The sequence below is a fragment of the Pinus tabuliformis genome, chromosome 7 (genome assembly GCF_031772625.1).
Source record: "Pinus tabuliformis cultivar Carrire ecotype Pingquan chromosome 7, CPIR1, whole genome shotgun sequence".
Classification (NCBI taxonomy): Eukaryota; Viridiplantae; Streptophyta; class Pinopsida; order Pinales; family Pinaceae; genus Pinus; species Pinus tabuliformis.
In genome coordinates this window covers 692,487,599-692,510,378 of record NC_142293.1, presented here as the reverse complement: position 1 = coordinate 692,510,378, position 22,780 = coordinate 692,487,599, and the positions used below count along the sequence as shown (strand labels likewise).

The following is a 22,780-nucleotide window of genomic DNA, read 5'->3' as shown; positions in this document are numbered from 1 at the left end:
GCTCAATTACAAAATAAGACACGATGCTCCTCAATGGGGAGTCTCTATCCTTTATATAGGATTCATACATGCAATACCATGGGTCAGTACCATGGTTCTCTCAATACCATCTATCTAATACCATGGCCCGTTTGCAACTAACTGTGGTCCCTTTCTTAAATGCGGGTCAACCACTTACAATTATTAATACGGGCTTTATTGACTCTTTAACTAACTATAACTATGACTTGACCCTACTACATAAATAAATGGGTTAGGGTTGGACCTTAACAAAATCTATATATCAAAATTCATCCATCTCCAAAAATGTCCACCAAGGAAAAAGTGCGAAAATTCTCTATGATTAGAGAGATCCCAAGTCAAGTGATGATACAAATGACTGTGTCTAACATCAATATATAGCCTCCTAAGGAGTTCGAATTAGCCTATGGGCCCTTAAAGATAAAATCATGTGCAAATAATAACTCCTAATGGTGATAAGCCCACCATACTAACTCATAATAAGCCTCGCAAGGGACCAAATAATAATGTATGCATGTCATAGGGCCCTCTAAAGGATCAATAACATTCTGAAGTGCCATATTGAGGAATAAATTCCTCAGAATATAATGGACAATGGGGTGGTCCCTTGTTCTCCATGTAGTAGACTTGTGGAGCTCTCAGTGGGTCTAAGGGCACATCAATGACCCCATGGGACTCCATATGAATTGGAGATGCCTATAGATCTTCTGCAGTGGTCCAAGTGGTGGAATGAAAGCTACCATGACATCGTACAAATGTTGGGGCATCTGCCAAGAGTGGGGCTCCTGTGGGGGCCTATTGGGCATAGTGTACCAATCATGTCACCATCGTCCAAAAGTGGATCACTAGTAGTCTGTGAACATCTATGATATCTGAGAAATGTGGTCTACTGCTATGGGGGCCCATGGCTCTCTATGCACACCCTACATGCGTCAATGTGGACCTCTGGGGGTTAGGATCCCATATATGGAAGTCAAACCCAAACGGAAACCACCTGCAATCCTGCATAAGATCCAATAAATCCCCTAGGCTTCTAGTACAATTAGTCCTTAGAATAATCGGGTAAAGGAGCTTACAAACCATGGATAACAAAGTGGGCACTTCAAAATGGCATGCCCTTCCGTAGTGGGCTTTGTCATGTGCTAGTGTCTCCAAACTCCAAAGAGGGTTAGCCAAGTACCTTATTAGGTGATTTCAGCATTTAAAGGGGATAGTATGTCCAAGGTACACTCTTCTAATTGTGGTGGCAAGTGACAAATAGGGGAGATGGAATAGGGAATGAGAGGGGCAGCCTTGGGCCACATAATGGGGCATAGGGGTAGCTAGATAAGGAGAAGCCCACACCTGGGTATATAATGTATAGGAGGGAGCAGTCGTGGTACATGAGATGCCCCGGCCTTGATTTTTCCACCCTTCTTTATATGCCTTTTGACTTCTATGAATTTTCTTTAATTAACTGCTCAGGGCTCAAAGGACAAGAGCATGATGTGTATAATATAGCAGCGATTACCCCCTTTGAGATAGGGTGGTTCATTGCCCTCCAGGGGTTGGGACAATCGTGGGTTCCTGAATGATAGAGGAGGCTCATCTAGGGCCTATGGAGCCAAGGTGATGGCCATGGATAGGGTAGAGCTCACGTGTCCGCTTTTGCCTACGTGCTAATTATTTTTGTCCCAACCATATTTTGCATTTTGTGGTACAATTTCCTATTAAATGTGGCCAATTATGCCTTTTATTCTTTTTTTAGTTGCTTCAACCTTCGAGGCATCATTCTAGGCCTGACCCAAGGTGGGGGCAAGAGGATAGGGAGGCTAGCCCTATGTGGACCCAAAATGGGAATGTGGACCCAGGAGGTAGAAAAGATGAATGGGGGTATATTGAGTGGAAAGAGAGTAATATGTGCGGATAAAGGAGCAGGACCACGCACCCAAAGTCGGGGTTTCCCAAGTAGTACCACCCTAGAACCAAATGGTCAATAAAGGAGATCCCACGAGACTAAATCCCAAGGGCAACAACCAAAAGAGATCAAGGGGACAGAAGCACAAACTAAGCCCACTCTTTCCGCCAAATCCCCCCATCAATCTATAACCAGATGTACCCATGCTAAGTAAACCCAATACTCAATTACCAAATGACAAGGCATACCTTTAGATTCCGGAGGCCCACCTTCAAACATACGATCAATACAGGTGGGCGAGGGACCACATGGCTGGCTCAGGTGGCAGAGAAATGGCACAACGAGCTAGTAGGAAGCATCAAGGGGCTACTGGTTGCCAGCTGAGGCTCACATGAAAAAAAAATCCTGGGGATATCACCTACAAAGTAGTGGGTAACAGAACTCATGAACATTAATCACACCTTAAAACGACAACCAAGCAACACATATTTATAAGTGTGACAGTTGAAACAACATGTTACAACACTTAGAACACAAATGACGATAGGAGTGACGACTGTGACAAAAATGTTCCAAAATTCAAGTGTGGGCAAAATTTTGGAGGGTGCTAATTGCAACATCAACAGAGTCTTATCGTTTAGAGGCCGAAATCAGATTTTAGAAGAGAAATGAGATTTTGGTGTAAGTCTTGTGGATGACCAACAAAGTGACCAAGGCTAGTGCCTTGTCCTTGGGTGATAAAGTCTATGGGAATGTAAAATTTCTTATATCTTGGCAAGGAGTAAGGGAATAGTGAAACCCTAGATTTCAAAATCCTAGCTATCAGTTTTGTCAAGGAGAAAAGTTAATGGGGAGAGCTAGTTGAGAGATTCACCCATGGGATTGTCAATCACATTCTATAAGTGAGTCATGCATGCAAGACAATCATCTAGGATCCATAGAATGATTTTCAACAACAATTAGCACAATAGAATCCCTAGATAATTAACTATTCCATACATTAGACACAAAAGCAAAGATTTATCAAATCCAAGGCACACTTACAAGATAGAATACATGAACAAAGCCTTTATTGCTCCAAAATGACATCTTTTAAAGCCAAAGAAATCGCTCCAATAGCCAAAAACCACCATATATCACATCTCCACAAAATACAAGTCATAATTCAGCTAGGTCGAATTCTCTAAGAGGGTCGAAATAGTCACAAGTGATGATGAGTAATGAAATGAACCTATCCTCTACTTATATGAGGATTAGGACATGTAATTATGCCTAGCAAGGCCCCTAAAACAAGTTTGATCCTTAGATGTACTTGGGTTACAAGCCAACCAATTAACTAACAACAAAATAAGCCTAATTTTCCCACACGTGTGAGTCATAGCTTCATTCATTGCTGACGTCATGCCTAATTGAGGCTCCAAATGCCATGCCAAAGTGTAATGAAGTGTCCAAATGTATGTAGACCCGCCTATATGATACAAAGTTTGAGGGTTGGCCTTCAAATTCACCTCAAAATCTCTTGTGCAAAGTGAAGATCCATCTAGGGTGTCATAAAGTGGTCTCCATGGGTATTATCGCTTATAGCTCAAGGTTTAGAGCTTGCTTTGTATGACGTAGCAATTTTATTACCCATTTAAGATGAGTCAGATTATCGCTCATTAGGGTTGGGACATGCAATGGTTCCTTCTTCGATGTAATGGAGTATCATGTGCTCAAGAATCGGGTGACGGCCATATGAGTAGGTGAGATGTGGCCAAAGGATGGAGGTTAGATATGGTGTTTGCAGTGTGGGATGGAAGATGTTAAGTATGATATAGGGAGAATGGAACACGTCATCTCAATCATGGCTTTTCAGGTAGTCCCCCTCCTACAACCCAAAGGGCTTGAAGGGAGGTCCCACTGGATTAGGGTCAAAAATTAAACCCCCTAGTAAGTTGAGAGAACAAGAATATGGTCAAGGTATGTCAATCTTCCAAATCACCCCATTATCCATATCAAATGTACGTATAAGCACCCGATTGCAAAATTATCAAAGTACCTTTTGAATGACAACCCACCTTCGTTCATGTGCTAATGCTGGATAGGTGAAATGCATATGACTGATGCAAGTGGCAGAGGCACATGACATATCATCATCTGATGGTGGCTGGCAGGTGCTGCTGGCTGTATGGCTGACAACTGGCTGTCAAACATAGGAGAAAGTTTCTCCTATGGGGTTACCCATTTTGGTGAGTAACATGGTGAATGTGTAATTTCAGATATACAAAAGAAACTTGGTTTACAAAACTTGAGTGCAGATTACTTGGTTTGCATCAAATTATGATGGTATTTTCTCAGGATAAAAATCGAAGTCCAAAACTGATAGAAATTGAACTGAATGTTCAAAACATACATAGTTGGGAATATCCCTCTTACAAGAACAATATACCTGAGATGGAAGTACTCTGAAAAAGGCCAAGTCTTTTCAAGACGTCAATAGTGTGAGAATTTGTACCCCCGGCTAGTTGAAGGAAGCCTGCAACATGAGACAAGTCATACAATGATGTTCAAAAACCATAAGGCACACTGTAAATTTGAAGGACATGATAAGAGGCAATTCGACATGACATATTTCTTTACTTCACTGGCTATGGTTGTCTTTAAGACATAATCACTACCTGGAGGGCGGCTCCTGTCTGCTACCATACGAGCAGCAAAAGCTACAGCTTCCTTTGTGGCACCCTTACCAATGTCTCCACTCATTGGACGTCCATCCAACTGTAATAATTTGCTCCGTCGATAAGAGAAATTATGTTGTCTTCATGATGCATGTGCTTATTAAAGAAAACATGTATTTTTAGAAGCACTAAAATGACACAAATATAAGGAAACCAAGCAGAGAGATGAAATGTTTAGATCCCTTATGTAGGTATCTGCTTTGTCTCATACAGTAAGAAATCAACATACAGCTTCACATTTACTCTTGTAACTCTAAGAAAAATCCCATTTTTTTGGTCAATGAATCAGTTCAACATTTAGTACTCATAGTTCATGAAGAAAAAAGCATAAGAGCACTAATTATGTGTAGAGGAATGTAATGATGAAGAAAACCACCAAAGAAATAACTAATCTAAATGTCATAAAAGATCATTCCAATGTGAAAGTTCAACTAAAGCAACACTTCAGACATTGTCATAACAAATATTTTTTTTGGATACGTGCAACACAAATTGAATAAGCAGTTCAATACCTCCATTTCAGTCTCAAGTATACATTAACAAAGCTGGAATAGCTTGAACTCAAAGATTAGATCAACTTGCAGACCCGAAGGCATTCTACAAAAAGCTAGAAAATTGCATACTGCAAGCACTGTAAACAAACAAAGGCCCTAATAGCAACAATTAAAAGAATCTCCTTGCAGCAACTAAAACATGTGCCATCATACGCTCTTTTAATAAGCAACTTGCACCCAATCTATCACAATATGCCTGAAGAGTAATGGTGTCGGCTTTAAGGTGCTACATTATTTGAAGAATAAATTTGTTGTCTTGCATCACTGAATTAAATCTGAAATGCTTTTTGTCACTTCCAAATTTATATAGTCCACCTAGAACTATTTTCCTGTTTTACTTGAATTTCTGAATGGTTTTTTCTGCATCTTCATGGTGTTCTTTTTTGGATCCTATTCCACCCACTGTTTCTGTTCCAGCCTTAGATGTTAAGGAAACTCTCTTTTAACCCTCTCATGTTGCAAATAATACTTAAGGCTATGGAGGAAAGTTTGGAGCCAGGAAAAAGAATCCAAATAACCCTGAGGAAGATGCCACGAGAGGGATCTTATAAAGCTCAAAGAAGGGCACAAAATGGACAAACATAGTTAGAAGGAAAGGTGCAAACTTCCATACCCTAATAAGAACAAAATAGAGCACATCAAACATGAGGTTGCCCTTCATTAAAAGTTTGCTTCCTCAAACCTGGAGTCTTTTCTTCTTCTTAGTGGTATTTACTCTTTTCTTCCCTTTCTTAAAAAACATTTTACTCTTTTCTTTATAACAAGGTTAATTTATACTATATAGTGCCTATGAGGTTGTAACTGACTATTGTATTTGTATTTATCTTATTAGGTATCCTTTGGAGGATCATAACCTTACTACCTTAGTCACCACATATGGCAATTTTTTTTCAAAAAAAGGCTCAAATTTCATCAAAACTCAATCATTGGTGAATTGATGGCACATTTATTTGACCATGTAAAAAAAAATTATAATTTCCAAAAATAAATGTAAGAATCAACATTTATAATTGGTTAAACATAAAAATATATAAGCACAAAACCATATATGTATGTATGTATGTCAATTAGGTCTGCCTTGGGTGGTTTTACCCCGCGTACTGTATGAGAGGTAACCCATGTGATTCTCATCAATGTGGAAAAAGTCAAAGTCGGGATTAAATCAGCGAGGGTCTAGAAGTTGAAAAAGTCGTTAAAGTCTAGAGTTTTTTGAAAAAGTTGGCAAAATTAAAAAAATACAAAAATATTCATTTTTTTTATCCCGACTTTTTCAATAAAATCCCGATTTTTAAAAATAAAAAAATAAAAAATCGTTAAAGAAACTACCTCATTCACGATTTTTTGGAAAAAGACCTGATTTAATCCCGACTTTTTCAACTGGAAAAAATCGGCAAAAAATCAACGGATTTAATCGACCAACCAAAAAAATCGCATTTCGGGGATTTAATCCCAATTTCTTCCCGACTTTCTCCTAATTTCTCATCACATGCTAGAGATTTCAGCGCAAGCACCATTCTCCTAGTGGCATCATGTTCCACTTAAATTTTGATCGTGAGCAGGGCCATGGGCAGCAGCACAAATGCAGAGGGAGTTGCCATACAGATGCAGTTGTGGCAGTGGCAGGGCCATGGGTAGCAGTACATGATGCAACGGTGCAAAGGATGTTGGGCAGCAGGCTTAGCATCAACACAGGGACCAATGCCAGATGATCAGGGTGATGCTCAGTTAGGAGTATTACTAGAGCACAGTCCTTGCTAAGAGGGAGTGTTGATTTGAAGTAGCATCGAATGTGCTCTAGCCACGAAAATTGGTGGAGAGGCTAAAGCACATGAGATCTCCAATACCCAGAAATGGTTTGGGCAGATTCTAAACAGTTTGGGAGATATTAAAATAATTATTATTTTTAATGGAATCCCTAAGTCTAAACTTAGGGAAAATAAAATATTAATGTGAATTAATATAAAACTGTGTGAGAAGGGTCCAAAAGTCATGGATCAAGCCAAAGTTAATCTTAGTCGTTGATTAGGGACTTAATCTCGGCCATTGAATTGTCAACGAGAAAAGTATAAAAGGAGGCTTGAGGGTCACTTGGAGAACACACCGAGTTGATCAAGATTTCGATTTTCTGGGGTAAGGTTTGCTGAAGAAGTTGAAAGAGCGGTTAGAGTTACAGCTGAGGGGCAGTGAATACAGAAGCAGAGAGGCAGAGATAGTACCAAGAGGATCAGCGCAGAGGCCAGGAGAGAGGGACGCAGAACCAGCCAGAGGTTCACGCAAAGCCAGGCAGGGCTGACGCAGATGCAACCAGGAGTTGCGCAGTGCCTCAAAGAGCCAGAGTGGGTGACGCAAAGGCTCTAAGGGCTGACGCAATGCCTCTAGAGGCTAACGCAGGGCAGGCTAGGGTGACTTTGGGCAGACACTGGGCCAAAAAGGGCTGACGCAGTCCCTAGAGGCTGACGCTGGGGTTTTCGTGGGGCGGATTGGAGCTAGGAGTTGTCAGAGTGTTTATCTGGGGTTTTAGCCGGAACATCTGTCTTCGACTGAGAGGTACTACTGCCGAGGGCATTCTCTGTTGGGTGAGCCGGTTTTGGCACCCAGATTGTATTTTGAAACTACTTAATAATTAAAACCCTCAGATAGCTGCACTGGTTTTCATGCATTGGGTTTTTCCAGTGACATTGGTCCAAAAACAACCGTGTCACTTGTGTGCTTGTTTTGTTTCCTTTAGTTGATGATCTGTAATGTGTTGAAAATGTACTTGTATTTATTTTCAGTATTTACATGGTAAATAACTTGTTAATTAATCAGAACAAGTAGGCAAAAATAAATCAGAAAGTACATGAAGGGTTTCTAACGGGTTAGACATAGAAATTCCAACACACTTGCCATTCTTTTGAGACTGAATTCAGGGCCAACCTCACCATCTTAGTAGGTTGAGGTGTTGACCCCACAACTGCCAACGAGTCTCGGATTTCCTGAGGCTTCGTTAGGAATGGATCAATGCGTTCCCCCTTCTTCATATGTGTGGATCTCATCTTCTGCTCCAAGTACATCTTCTGCTGCTCAGAAGATCCTTTGTATAGCGTAACCAATGCTTCCCACATCTTTCAAGCAGTATCCTTGTCGGCAATATGACACACTACGTGATCTATCACTCCGTCAAGGATCAATCGCTTGGCCTTTGCCATCTTAGCCTTGTATTTCTTGAGAGGATCTGGATCCGTGGGTAAAGCTACCACATTGTTGACATAGGTTTTATGATCGTGCAAGGCATGAGATCCTTGCCTTCCAGATCATATAGCTGGATGCACCCTCCAAATGATCCTGATCTCTTAACCCACTAGTTGCCATCTCTGCCAAACAAATTGTCGAATTGCTTCCTATCTCCTTTGTGCGGCACTACGCTAGCCTACACACTCCCTGCTGGAGTTAGTAGATTTGCTCCTCTCTGTTGTTGCTCAGCAATAGAGAAATCGAATTCCCTGTCTAGGAATTCTCTGAGGAATAAATTCCCTCAATAGTGTCTCCTTCCTTCTGACACTTTTCTACCCCAACAATTGCTACGGAAACTTGCTCTGCGTTGCTCCCTCTGACACTGGCAAACTTCGATCTGGAAGTATTTCTCTCTGTCAACTCACTCAGAGAGAGACTTTCCTCGAAATTTTTTCCCTCCTCACCTGGACTGCGCAATCCCTCTGAGGATTCAATTTGTTGCCTACGCAGTCATTTCGACTTCTCTCCTCTTCAATGCTGGGCTCTTCCAGCTCTGCTCTCTTACTTCACCTGCACTCTGATACCATGTGAAAAATTTGAAGACCCAAATTTCCACTGCAGCAACTGATTAAGCTTCTTCTATTTGTTAATTTACTGAACAAATTATTTACTGCATCCTACATCAAATACCGAAACAAATACACTGCAGCCTTCACCAATTAAAATAAATGTGGAAACAAGAAACTGAGCAAGAAAGAAATACACAACACATGACACCATTATTTTTGGACAAATGTCCCCGAAAAAACACAATGCGGGAAAACTGGTGCAGCAGCTGAGGGTTTGTATCAATGTTGCACTAATCGCGATTTTATCGCGATTATATCGTAAAATCGTTGTTTTTTAAAACCGGCGATATTATCGCCCGATAAATACAACATTTTTTTCAGCGATTTTTTGGGAAAAAATCATGGAATAAAAAAAAAAAAAATATATATATATATATATATATATATTATTTTTTTATTTTCGAATTTTTGATCAGGAGGAAGAGGCGACACAACCTACCCAAGCTACCCCTGTCACCAGTAGAGGACGTGGTCTACCTCCTGTAGCTCCTAGTTCTTCAGCTTCTAGAGTACAGCAAAGTCCACTGCCAACTCCACCGACATCTACATCTAGAGGGGCAAAGGAAATCAATAGTATTAGACTTTAGTTATTTCGTTCATTTCATTGTATATGACATTATGACTCATGATATGAGATACATTATTATATTTTTTGTTGATATTTTGAGGCTGAGTTGGGAGTCATGAGTCAAGAGTCAGGACTTACTATTCAGGACATGATTCACTGTTATGTGTGATGTAGCACTAGAAATGATATTAAACATCTTATATATTAGTTCTTTTATCATATTTATGTGTCAATGTATTTATTTTATGTTGTAGATGCTTTAGATATTAAAGAAATTGAAAAAAAAAATGAATATTTTTGTATGTTACGATTTTTTTCCAATTTTTACCTATTTTTTCCCGATTTTTTCCCCGCGCCGATAATATCCCGATAACGATTAATGCAACATTGGTTTGTATTATTAAGCAGTAGTTTTCTGAATACAATCTTTGGATGCCTTACTGGCTATCCAATAAAGAGAATCTGACTGTCAGAATATTAGTGAGAAATGCCTCACACTATCACTGGCAATCCAACACTGATCCAGGCCCTGGCCGGTTGGCCCCACGTTGGCTCTGCGTAGCTACTGCATCAGACTACGTAGTTCTACTTCAACCTCTCTAGGGATTTGCGTCACCTCTTCTCGGATCTCCTATTTTCTGAAGCTTCATTCCTCTGGCTCTCCGGTCTCACACCCTGGCTTCTGGCACTGGAACTCGACTTCCCAGCTGAATTTCGGACTCCCTTTGAAGTTCTCCGCTGCCTCTGCGTGATCTTACGCTGCTAGCGTAGCCTCTGCATTACCTCTTCTGGATCTCTCTCTGCCTCCTCTTCAATATATTCCTAAATCAAGAAATATCCCTCTGGAACTATCCCTGCCCCTCACTGCAAGAAATCACTTTGATCTTCTCTCTAGCAACTATTGTGTTGCCCTCTCTGAGAAATTCGATCTCTTGATCTCTCTTCGATTTGTTTTCCAAATGCCCATCGAAGTCCTTCTTATAATCCTCCAGTTGAGTAATCAACGACCCAGATTAGATTCTAATCAATGGCTCAGATCATTTGGATTCAATCTTCATCTTCTTCTAGAAGTTTCACCCTCAATTTGAATAATACCCTTTAATTATTTTAATTTCCTAAGTTTAGACTTAGGCACACATTAAAAATAATTAATTATTTTAATAAAACTGTCTCCGGGGTGGAATTTCCCAAAATGATTTCTAGGTATTGTGGAATACATGTGTCCTAGCATCCCTGCAAATTTTGAAGCTTAGAGCACATCTAATGCTAGCAGAAATCAACACCAAGTGTGTGGTGCAAGAGTGGAGCCAGTTGGGCAAGGTGGTCCAAGTGCATCATCATCGTCCAATAGGTGGAACACGAGCAAGCAATAAGTGGAACTAAAGGATCCCATGAAGTGGCAATCTACTCTCTGCTATGGTGGAGACCTGTGGCTCTCAATGCTCACCCTACAAATGCCAATATGACCCTCTAGAGGGCTTGGACCCTGTATAGGGAGACCAAACCCAAGATGAAGACCCACCTGCAATCTTGTATAAGATCCAATGTGTCCCCTCACCTTCTAGTACAACCAAACATTAGTGCAATTGAGTAAATGAGCTTACAAATCATGGAACCAAGTGGACACTTCATAGTGGCATGCCCTTCCATAATGGGCTTCAGAACGTACAAGTGTCTCCAAGCTTAAGAATAAGGTCAACCAAGGACCTTATTAGGTGGTTTCAACCTCTAAGGGGATGACATGTCCATGGTACATCCATCAAATGCTAGGTAGCGTGTGATATAATGATGGAATAGAGTGGGGCATTAGGGGAAAGCTCCAAGCCACATGCCACAGTACAAGGGTAGCTATAATAAAGGGAAGCCCACACCTGAGTATATTCCTCTAGGTATATACTTGGAAGCATTTTTCCCGTGTTACCTTTAGCCTTCCAATTATGGTGTGTCATCTTACCACAGTTCCACTGGACCAACCTTTGTTAAAATTGGCAACTAGAGCCAAATTCCACTTTGGATAGCCCATTTGATGGAGATAATTATTGCATTGAATTCCTCTTTTCGAGAGGACCAAAATTGACCTAAGGTTCACTGAAATCAGACAAGGAGATATGTTTTTGAAGTGAAGCCCACACATGCAAATTGTCAAGGTCGGCCACACCATGATGTAGGTTCATGAAGCCCAAGAGTCGTGTCTTTTGACCCACATTGACGCAAATAAATAAGAGTGACGTCAAACCTCATTTGGCATCATCACAACTCAACATATCTTCTCTCTCCTCATCTGATTGGGTCGTACAAGTTGCAAGCAGTTATCTTTTGCTCACACGTGCAGATTTCAAGAGGCTCCTTTGACTGCATTGACTTTTTTATTTCAGCTTAAGTTTGACCAACGTCGATCGAGGTGATTTTGACCTGTTTTGACTGCTATTTTTGGAGGAATATTTCTATTTGGGCAGGCCATAGTGACTGGCACAGAAACTGAAAATTTCCAGGCACTTTGACATGTGTTGACCGCAGGCCTGTTTGGCCGCAGGGTGGACTTCAGGTTGACCAACTTTGAATGCAGATTTGTTGACTATTTTGGGCTAACTTTGACCAACAAGAGAGGTTGAGTTCCTCTCTCCTTTGACCAAGCTGTTTTGGAAGAAGTTGACCAAACTTTGACTACTGTTGACTTTCTAGTTACGGCAGAATTTTACTGTTGTTGACTAAGGGCAAAATTGCAGATTTGACAGGGTTGTTTTGGACAGTGATTTGGCAAGTCAATTTTGAATTTGACTTTGTATTATTGTACTCTCTCTCTTTGCTGAACATTTGATATTTATAATAAGAAGAATTGATCAAGGGTTTTCCCCATCTTGGGGTTTTTCCCTGGCTTGAGCCAAATTCTTGTGTTCTCTTGTCTTGGCTTGTCTTCTACATTTTATTGTTTATGTTCTATCTATAGTTACTATCAATGTAATTAATGGTTTATGTGATTGTTATTGGAAATCAAATTCAAATTATCATTGGGCTAATAAAAGGACATTGAAGTAATTGTTGCAAGCATAGAACATACCATTGTTATCTAAAATTAACATGGTATCAGAGCCCAGGTGAGGACAAGCCCAAGAAAGAGAGAGAAAAGCAATCACTAAGATATCTGTTGGACAAAGAATATTTGACAAGTCTCCATGGCCTCTACATCTTACTTCAAGACTGAGGACAAGCTCAATGACAAATATGACTTTCATGCATAGAGGATGACTTTGGACCTGACTTTGGAGGAGCATGAAGTATTGGACTATGTGAAGGGAAAAGTGGTGGAGCCTCATTCAAAAGCACCTACTGCTGCGAAAACGAAGTATAGAAAAAGGTGAGGTCAAAGCTAAGAAAATTTTGATTGGCTCCATTCAAAAGCATGTGATTTCCTATATTTTTGATTTGGGAACTTCTAAAGAAATATATGATAAGTTGGTTGGAATGTTCAAAGTGAAAAATGCAAATCAAATCTTCTTTCTCAAGAACAATTTGAAGGATATCAAGATGGATAAAGGAGAGTCTATCCAATCCTACTTCACAAGAATAACTCAAATAAAAAATGACTTGCTATCTATAGGAGAAGTTACTGCTAACAGGGAACTCACTCTCATTGCTATTGGAGGTCTTTCAAGACCATGGGATATATTTGTCACCACCATTCTCAACAATCGCAGGATACATGGTTTCAATGAGTTATTGGCTAGATGCACTCAAGACGAGACAAGAAGGTTGGAAAAAGATAAATCCAACAATGGAAATGAACCTAACACTTTCTTTGTTCATGCAAAGAGGAAGAATGATGTGGGACCAAGGAAGCAGGGTCAAGGATCTAGGAAGGGATTCAAAAGGAGAAAAAGAAGATGCTACAATTGCAACAGGTTCGACCAATATGTGAGTGTGCCCTCATAAGAAGAATCCTCTAAGGGATGATGACAAAAATAACACCAATTACAAAAGCAATGGCAATCAAAGGAACAATAGGTTCAACAACAAAGGAAATAGGAATGCTCTCGCTACTTGAAATGGAAATAGTCGACCTCCAAAAAGGACAAGAAATGCCAGGTATGATGAAAGTAATTTTGTAGAAAAAAAAGATGAGTTTTATCTTATTTTTTCTCTATCTATTGCCTCTCCTCTAGATACTTTGGATCATTGGTGATTAATAGTGGAGCCTCAAGGCACTTCGTTGGATACAAAGGGGCCCTTGTGAAAATTTCAATCTATCACAACAACAGGAAATTATTTTCCTAATTGTTAATTAATTTATCAATTTATTTCCAGTTTGCTATAGCAAATACCAAATAATTCACACTATGATTTTCACAAATAAATATTGTGGAAGAAAAATAGCGCTAGAAATTGAGAAAATCTAGCGCACACATAAAATATGACACCGTTATTTTTGGACAAATGTCCCCAGAAAAACCCAACTTGGGAAAACCGGTGCAGCAGTGAAGTCTGAGTACAATCTATGGATGCCCAACTAGCAATCAAAACAATAAGAAAATCTGGCCAAAATTATCTTAGGGAATTTCCCTTCCTCCACAAGCAATCCCGACACAAATCTACCTCAGAAAACCTGTCCTCCTGGACCCTCTACATCATTTTATACACAGTGCTTGTGCAAACCCTTGGATGTCTAGCTCGGAACAGCCTCTGATGAAGTCGGTCTACCTGACTCTGCTGAGAAAATTGATTCTCCGATCCGCTAGAAGACTTTTCTAGCCTCTAGAAGCTGAATATAATTTTCCTCCAACCAAATTAAATTGCTCTTTTGAAGCAACTACGCAATCCTCTATGCTACCTCACTAGGAATAACTCGGCCTCTTACTGTTGCCTCTCCGAATCTGGAAAACTTCCTCCAGATCACTGTCTCTACCCCTCATTGACTCTACTTCCTCACTGAAGCTCGAACTCTCCGGAAACTGACTGTTGCTACTCTGGAAAATCGAATTCTCCAAGTGTTTGGCGTATTCTCCAAGTGCCCATCTACTTCTTCTTATAATCCTCTGTTAGAGCACCAACAACCAAGATTAAAACTTAATCAGGATTTGGATCATCTTGAAGCCGATCCGTGTGAGTTTCTAGACTATTCTCACTTGATTTAATTAATTCTAATTAATTAACCAGTTTTCCTAAGTTTAGACTTACGAAACATTAAAAAATAGGTTAATACTCTAATTAAGTCATCTCTAAGTGGAAATTCTAGATCTCTGGGTTTTGGAGATCTCATGTATTCTATCCTCTCCAACAATTTTTGTGGCTAAAACACATTCGATGCTACAAAAACTAACACTCCCTCTTAGCGAGGATTGTGTTCTAGTGCTGCACACCCCGTCGCAACACTCTGTCTCTGTATCATCCTCTGTCACACTGCTGATGTCTGGCCATTGTGTCCCACCAACCACTACGCAACTCTCATTTGTATCTGTGTTGTTGCTGACACTGCCAACACTGCAACTCCCTCTCATCTGTTGATGTTCGAACTACAACTATTGCAATTAAGAAGCATCCGAAATACTGAATCATGTGTGTTCAGTATGATGCATCTGTCTCCTGAGTCCTGACTACTACTAGCCTTTGCACAGTCACTGAAGAATTTGCGTTGCTGCTAACTCTGCACTGAGCCACCTGCTCTGCTCTCAACACTACAGTGTGTTGATTTCTGATAGTATCGGATGTGCTCTAAGTCTCAAAATTTGCAGGGAGGCTTAGACACACGAATTCTCCAATACCTAGAAATCGTTTTGGGAAATTCCACGTGAAGACAGTTTTATTAAAATAATTAATTATATTTAATGGGACCCTAAGTCTAAACTTTTGACAATTCCAACATTTGACTTTGGAATAGTCCTTCTCCTTGTATTGTTGCTTTCCTTTACCTTTGCCTTTGCCTTCACTGTTGAAACCTTGCTTCTTTGCTCTGCCCTTCTTGTCTCTTGCTAACAATGCCACATTGTCATCCTCCTCCACCTGTTTGGCTGCCCCAAGATGGTTTTTTCTGATCTCATTCTGAATGCAATCATCCCACAACCTCTCCGAATCAGAAAGGTTTTCCCGTGCAACAATGCCATCCACAAAATTCTCCCAAGTCTTGGGAAGACCATTCAAAGCAATTCTCACCAACTCAGTGGGTGCAAAGATCTCACCTACAGCTGCCCACTCATCTCTCACTGAAGTGATCTTTGTGAGGTATGTTGTAGCACTGTCAGTCTTAGCCATTTTAATGGCCTTCAGTTTCTCCTTTAGGACCATTTTTTTGTTTTCATTTGAGCTCTCGTAAAGACTGGTCAAGGCTGTCCACATCTCATGTGCATAAGTCTTTCCTCTCACATGACGAATGACATGGTATTTGATTCCTTCCAGAATCAATCTTTTTGCCTTAGCATTCTTTTTGTTAAACTCTGCCAACTGTACAGGGTTAGCAAGTACTACTACTGGGTTCTGTGTGGTATTTACCATAATGCCCCAGACTTCTGCTTCTTCAAAGATGCTCTAGATTCTCCCCTTCCATGCATTGTAGTTGTTCTGTCCATCCAGCCTGTCTTCAACTCTCAAACCCAAACACATGTTTCACTGTCCTACCAAACTGAAATTTTCAAATCTATGGTAAAAGTTTTTGTTTGCTGTGTAAAAATCAACTTGCTGTAATTTTCACGTTGATGTCCCAAACTACACTTTTCAGCGAACCAACCTCTGATACAATGAAGAAATTTCAACCCCCACTCCGGTTATCAGTTTTCCTTATCACTCCATGCATTTAGTTTTAAATCCAAGCATGATAAAAATTCTAAAATCTGGAAATGACAATAATTTTCTGAAAACACAAATTTAGAGATTTCACAACTGCTGAAATTGCAGAAATAAAACACAGCAAAATTATGACAGCCACACACAGAAAATAGTGATTTTTGGTCAGTGTGAGCCTGGAAAAACCCCTACAACTCTTGGGAAAAACCAGTTTGAGAGGTCTTCTTTATTTCTGAAAATGCTTTTACAGAGAAATTGAAATACACAGTAAAAATTCCAGCAATCACAAATTACAACTTATCTCGATTTTCATGCTTGAACTCCGCCTCGAAAATCGTGCCAATCAGCAAACAACCAAAACAGAAATTTTCTAGCAATAAAACAACATTAAATGTTGTACGGCCAGCCTCGAAAAACATGCCTAAAACTTGTTGTACGGACCATATGGATTTCAACAGTACGGCTGCCTCAAAATTCATGCCCAAATCTGCCTTGAAATTCATGCCCTTGCTGCTGTCCCTCTTCCTCGATATCTGTGCCTTTCTCCTGCTGTACAGTTTTGCCTTGGGATGCGTGTCAATAAATGTTGTTGCCCAGATTTGTTGAATGTTTTCTTGCTGCTCTCCTTCACTTCCTCACTAAGAAATTTTCTCCTTACTCTCTCTTCTCTTTCTCTCAAATGCTCACGAAAAAATGAATGATCTTTTCCTCTTCTCTTCTCCTTTTATTTCTCTAAATGACCTTTTGGGTTCCTAAGATCTAATGGCTGAAATTCATTTAGATCTAAGGATGAGAATAAATGTGCATTTAATTCTCACTTTCTATTTTTTAACTCACCCACATAAATAAAGACCCACTTAGCCTTTTATTTCCATAGTCACTTTTTCACTTTTTAATTCTTCTTTTAGTTTAATAAAGTCACCTTTAAATTAGAATGTAACTTTACCACTTATAAAGTCACTTTTAAATTAAAATGTAACTTTACAACTTATAAAGTCCCTTTTAAATTAAATTGACTTTACCACTCATAAGTCACTTTAAGAGAAAAGTAAAAAATAAATTTGGACACTTTTCCCTAGGCCAAAGATCAAAGCCTTAGGGAACCACTTGTCCTCTGGCACCCAAATTTTAAAATCCGTGATTAACAAGCACACAGAACAAGTATACAATTCCTTGTTGCCAATCATGAATTCGATATCTACAATTTGCAACCAAACTTAGAAGGCCAGCTATTAAATTGCAACAATGATTTAATGGCTATCATATATCTTCATTTTTGAAGTGAATCAAATAGTGGACATAATAGAATTATTGGTGTTCTTCCCTGCACAAAGAGAATGAATTCTCACACCATTGAAATGAGCAGGAAATAATAAGTACAAAAATTAACATAGAACGCAACACAAAGAAATCCATACACAAAGGCATAGTGTTTACCCTAGAAACCCAAATGGGAAAACTAGCTTCGAATATTTTCTAAGTTCTCATTTCAATGATTTCTAGTTGTAATGCAACTCATGGCTCTCTATGTGTCATCTGCTCTATTGGCCTACAAAATCCCTTTGAGAGTGAATGTATAGGAACAAATAGGGAGAGTTGTCATAATTGGAATGCCAAAGGGCATGACCTTTCATTTCCCATTCTCCAGCCTCCCCTCTCCTATTCTATTTTTTCTATTTTAAATAATTCATTGTTTTCTACTCATTTTGTCTTATTCCATTTTAACATTTGCGTTATTTTAATAGTTTACCTAGCCTTCATTTATCACCAAATTGGCTTGCAAGTATTGAGTCTTACAACCTTTTTTTTGTTCAGATCCATTTCAGATCAGACTTTGAAGGGGTTTGACAGCTAGAATGATTATAAGGGCTGCAAGATGCCTCATTTAACTACAAAAACTTGTACTTTTTATATTTTTGTTGTATATCTTTATGATTCCAATGTTCAACTTTGGTGAAATGATACTATGAGATTATAGATGGCTTTAGAGATGTTTTGGTGATTTTGCCCACCTAAAATTTCATCTGAGGTTTCGTATTGGCTTGGCTCCATTCTAGAGGTTATGCAAGCTTGTTCTTGAGCACTTATTGCCATTTGGAGAGAGTTGAATCTATTGGATGTACTACAAGTTTGATTTCAACTTTGGGCTATGACAAAAAGGTCCAATGATAGGGATTTTTCTGAAAGGAAATTACTGATGAAGTATTCCATCTATAAGGATGATGGACCATTTTCTTTAAGCAACTGTATTTCTTCATTATGGCATGGATGAATACTTCAAGTAGGTATTCAACCTCTAAGTAGCCACTAGGTGAGCTTTTGGTAAGTTTGGCCATGAATGTGGTTTGACTATACTAGTAAACTTCACATATATTAAATGCAGCCCTATTATGTGGCAATAGTGCGTTGGTATCTTTCCTCTGTGATGAAAGTCCCATACTCCTCTTTTCTCAACCCCTATTAAACCTTACTTCTACTGCTCTAAGGTGGTATGAAAATCAATGGAAAATCAGAAAGCAAAAAGGAGGAAGAAACAGTAAATGAAGTGAAACACATACTTGATTGCATGGAAGTGTGCATGCCTCTTTATATACATTATAAATATACAAGAACACCTAGTTTGTACATGTATTTTCATTGTCCGGTCAGAGTTAAAGAAATGACCTGCCAAAGATTGTAGGATTGTAGAAAGGGCTTCATGACTGAATACATGGCCTTCATTGCATGAATTGTTGAATCACCTAGATCTGGTAAGCTTACCTAAAATTCACAAACCAAATTAGTCATCCAACACAGAACCAAACAATGCTATCAATATGAATATTGTATGTTAATAGATACACAAATGGTTCAGGCAAGGGAAATTGGACATATATTACTGTCTCCCAATATCGGTTCAATTTTCATTCTTTTGTAATTACTTGCACTACATGCAATCTACAAAACCATGATCCATTCCAAATTTGATATGAGTTTGATTTCTACCATGTGCAAACTATCCACACGAGGTTTGTACCTTGCATAAGGTATTCTCATGTTTTTGATGCCAACTTCTTAAGAATTGGCTATTGTTAAAACTTAATTTTATCCCAAAAATAAATCACTAAATTATGTACTTCTAATCTCTCTCTCTCTCTCTCATGCATGCCCATCAAGCTATTCTTTAGTGGCAACTTGGAGTGGTTGATGAGAAGAAGGCTCAGGTTCAAATCATGGTAGGCTTGCTCCTCCCTTGCAAGGGGTCCGCAGTTGTGGCTTGCAGCTGGGCCATCTCTCTCTCTCTCTCTCTCTCTCTCTCTCTCTCTCACACACACGCACACACACACACATGTCACATACACACACACATATGCACACACACACACACACACATGTACATGTGCACCAATATGCGGTCGAGTGTCAACTTGAGGGGTTGCTGTGAAGAAGACAAAGGTTCAAATCATGACAGTATTGCTCCTCCCTTGCATGGGATCTATGGTCATGGATTGCAGCTGGGCTGTCTTTGTTTGGGCACATGCCTTAGAAGATGTAGCTGGAGGATGTGCCTTCTTGGGATTTGTGCTAAATAATTAATGTAGTCTGTGGCCAGTTAATTTGTAATTTGTGATGGCTTAGGACTGACAATCTCATTTTCTGTAATAAAAATGCTAGAGGGTAAGGCCAGTTTTCCGGGTTTTCAGTCCATTGAGCTCTTTCCCTTTCAATACACACACACACACACCAAAGAGTGGTTTAAGATGATTTAACCACTGTAATTATTTTTGTGACAGCCATGTAAATAACAAATCAACTTAGATGATCTAAATTTGTAAAGGAAAAAAGCGAAAGTTCAAAATGAGTTTATAGGAATGATACTAAAACTAGTGAAGAATCTACAATGAAATATCCCGTGGTTCTGCTTCTCTGAGTAATTAAACTCTGCCACAAATGCAACCAAGTTGAAGTCCAAACTATTGCTAATGTCTCTCATATCACAAGCAGCTGAGAAACAAGTTTCCTTGTTAAGAGAGAAAGAACGTTGAGTGAGGACAATGCCTGTGATTCCTAATCTAGTTATCCTAGTAAGAGGCACCAAGAAGATTGAATGCTCCTACCTGGGTCATCAGACATTCTGCTTTCATAAGGAAATATGGATCCCAAGTATATAAAATGTCATCTTAATATCATTTCTTAACAGCAGATTATGAAGGGTCAAGGAACTTAGAATCCCCTAATCAAGACACATAAGTACTTATCAACAACACAAAAATGTCTTCACTATGAAGAAAGACAATAATAACTATAGTGTTTCCCAACATGTTAAAAAATTAATACAAAAGAAGATTTGAAGGAACCTAGACAAATAAGATTTTCTACTCCACAATGATATTATAAATGTTAATAGAAACAAAGAATCTCCATGTCAAACAAGTAATCACAGCACCCATGAACCAACTCTCTAGAAGATATGCTAGAAAACAAGAAAGAACCTACCAAGTCAATCTAAAAGACGTGGAAAATCAAAGTATGCAATGTTTTCTCTAGCTCTCAATATGCATACAGAGTCTAGACTCTAGACTAAAACTAAATCCCTGTCAGGCACAATTCCAATTCAAGGAAGGGATGTACGAGAGCTTGAGGTGCTCAGGTTGAGCAGCTACCAATAAGAGGGTCCATCCATTAATTATTACAGCCCAACATAAAACAATCAATGTAAAGAATGAAACAGCGACATGTATCTTTGGCATTTTAGAGGACAACTTCATTAAAAACAATCAAAAAAGAGAGCAACTAATAAATATTCTCAAAGGAAAAAGAAAAACATATAAATTTATAATATTAGGTACACTCACGTCTTGGCAACAGACTTTATTCATGTAGGTTGCCACACATGCATTAATAGGAGGGTCATCCTATTTCTGATACAACAGCTTCCCTACAATTAATGTAGGCTCCCCTAGTAATGAGTAGGCCACCCTCGAAAACAAGTGGCATGAAGGTCAACCACCATTTACCCAGGCAGATAAAGCATTCTCTCTCATAATAAATGTCCACCTATTCTAGACACGACGGTTAGCGCAGTCATCAGCCAGACATGAGATCTATCCCTCAACATTGGAGAAGTCACATGTTCAACTCTCTTGATCCTCTCAAGGTTAGGATAAATAATCAAGGTCATCAGTTTATGCCATTTACCATCCATGGATCATCGGAAACTGCTCATAGGGTTTTCCATAAGATATTATCCTTGGAAAAGAAAAGCAGCTTGACCTATTCTTATTTCATTGCTATTTTGGAGATTCAGGGTTTGTGGCATCTTAATGTACAAAGCTAATTCTCAAAATTATGATTACATTGCAGTGACTTGATTTTAGAACTATTACATCTTCATGCAGAAGCAGTGGAGGATGTGCTCGGATTTGTTTTGGCTTTGTCGGAAATGTCACACTAGAAAATCCTTCAAAATAAACCTTTTTTGTTAAAAGAACATAAATAAAAATACAAAGGCTGAGCGCAAGGCTCTAAAACCCTAACTTTTTCCTAATAAATAGCCCGTCCCCCATCCTAAAACACAAAAATCTAAGCTTCTCATAGTTCCATGCATTTCTGAATTTCTGAGAGAAATCTGGAGGCAAATATATTCAGAGATCTGAATTTTCTGTGTTTCCAGTTCATATTTCTTTTATATTTATATTTTTATATATATCGTTTCCCCGTCTTTCATTTCTGACTTCTCAAAGAAATCTGAATGGATTTATATCCAAAGCTGTATCCATTTCCATGCAGCTTACGTTCTAACCTATGTATTTGCTTCTGAGGAAAAAAGGGATATTATTAGTGGCCATCTACAATAGCATACATTTACTTTGGAGTGACATGTCAAGCTTAAAAACATTTGGAGACACATAAAAGTGACTTTTTAACTACGTTTACATTCCCATAGAGATTGAAATTCTATTTTCCCACTCAGTGCATGACATGAATTCAGTTTACACCTTGAGAACTAGAATAAATCTGTAAAACGAGATGTACCTTTTGCTGGTAAAGATGCCAAATTGATGTTACTAAATGAAAAGAATGGAAGAGCTCACCGAAATAAGCTTCAGTTTCTTCGCTGTCTCTGACAAATTATTCCATAATTCTCTAAATGAATCAAGATGCCTATAATAAATACAAAAGTAAAATCAATCATTTAAATGTTTAATAAGGAGGTCTACCCTACAAACAAGTGTAACTGAAACAGGTGAGTTATACCGTGCACTTGTGTGTATCTCTATGGAATCAACATCGCCTCTATCGAGAAGCTCAGTAATAGCAGCACTTGTTCGAATGTATGCATTTGCTCCTAACAGAAAACTTCAATAATATTTTAGTTCAAACAAGGTTTTGAACTCCAGATCATGAGAAAAAGAAACATTAAAACCGAA

At 39.0% G+C, this 22,780-nt stretch overlaps 1 protein-coding gene across 6 annotated transcripts in view; it reads right to left on the bottom strand.

Annotated features, from left to right (window-relative positions):
- LOC149249383 (uncharacterized) overlaps positions 1-22,780 on the bottom strand; it is a 309,848-nt gene that overhangs the window by 131,851 nt on the left and 155,217 nt on the right. For 4 of the 6 annotated variants that reach the window (XM_089456235.1, XM_089456238.1, XM_089456232.1 and 1 more), the window contains 5 exons: positions 22,608-22,698; positions 22,445-22,514; positions 19,035-19,130; positions 4,576-4,675; positions 4,347-4,433 (listed from right to left, as the gene is read on the bottom strand). In XM_089456235.1, the coding sequence (XP_089312361.1) occupies positions 4,347-4,433; positions 4,576-4,675; positions 19,035-19,130; positions 22,445-22,514; positions 22,608-22,698 (444 nt within the window). Of the gene's footprint in view, positions 1-4,017; positions 4,127-4,346; positions 4,434-4,575; positions 4,676-19,034; positions 19,131-22,444; positions 22,515-22,607; positions 22,699-22,780 lie in introns of those variants that run through there. The other 2 variants (XM_089456237.1, XM_089456234.1) reach the window with 2 other exon arrangements.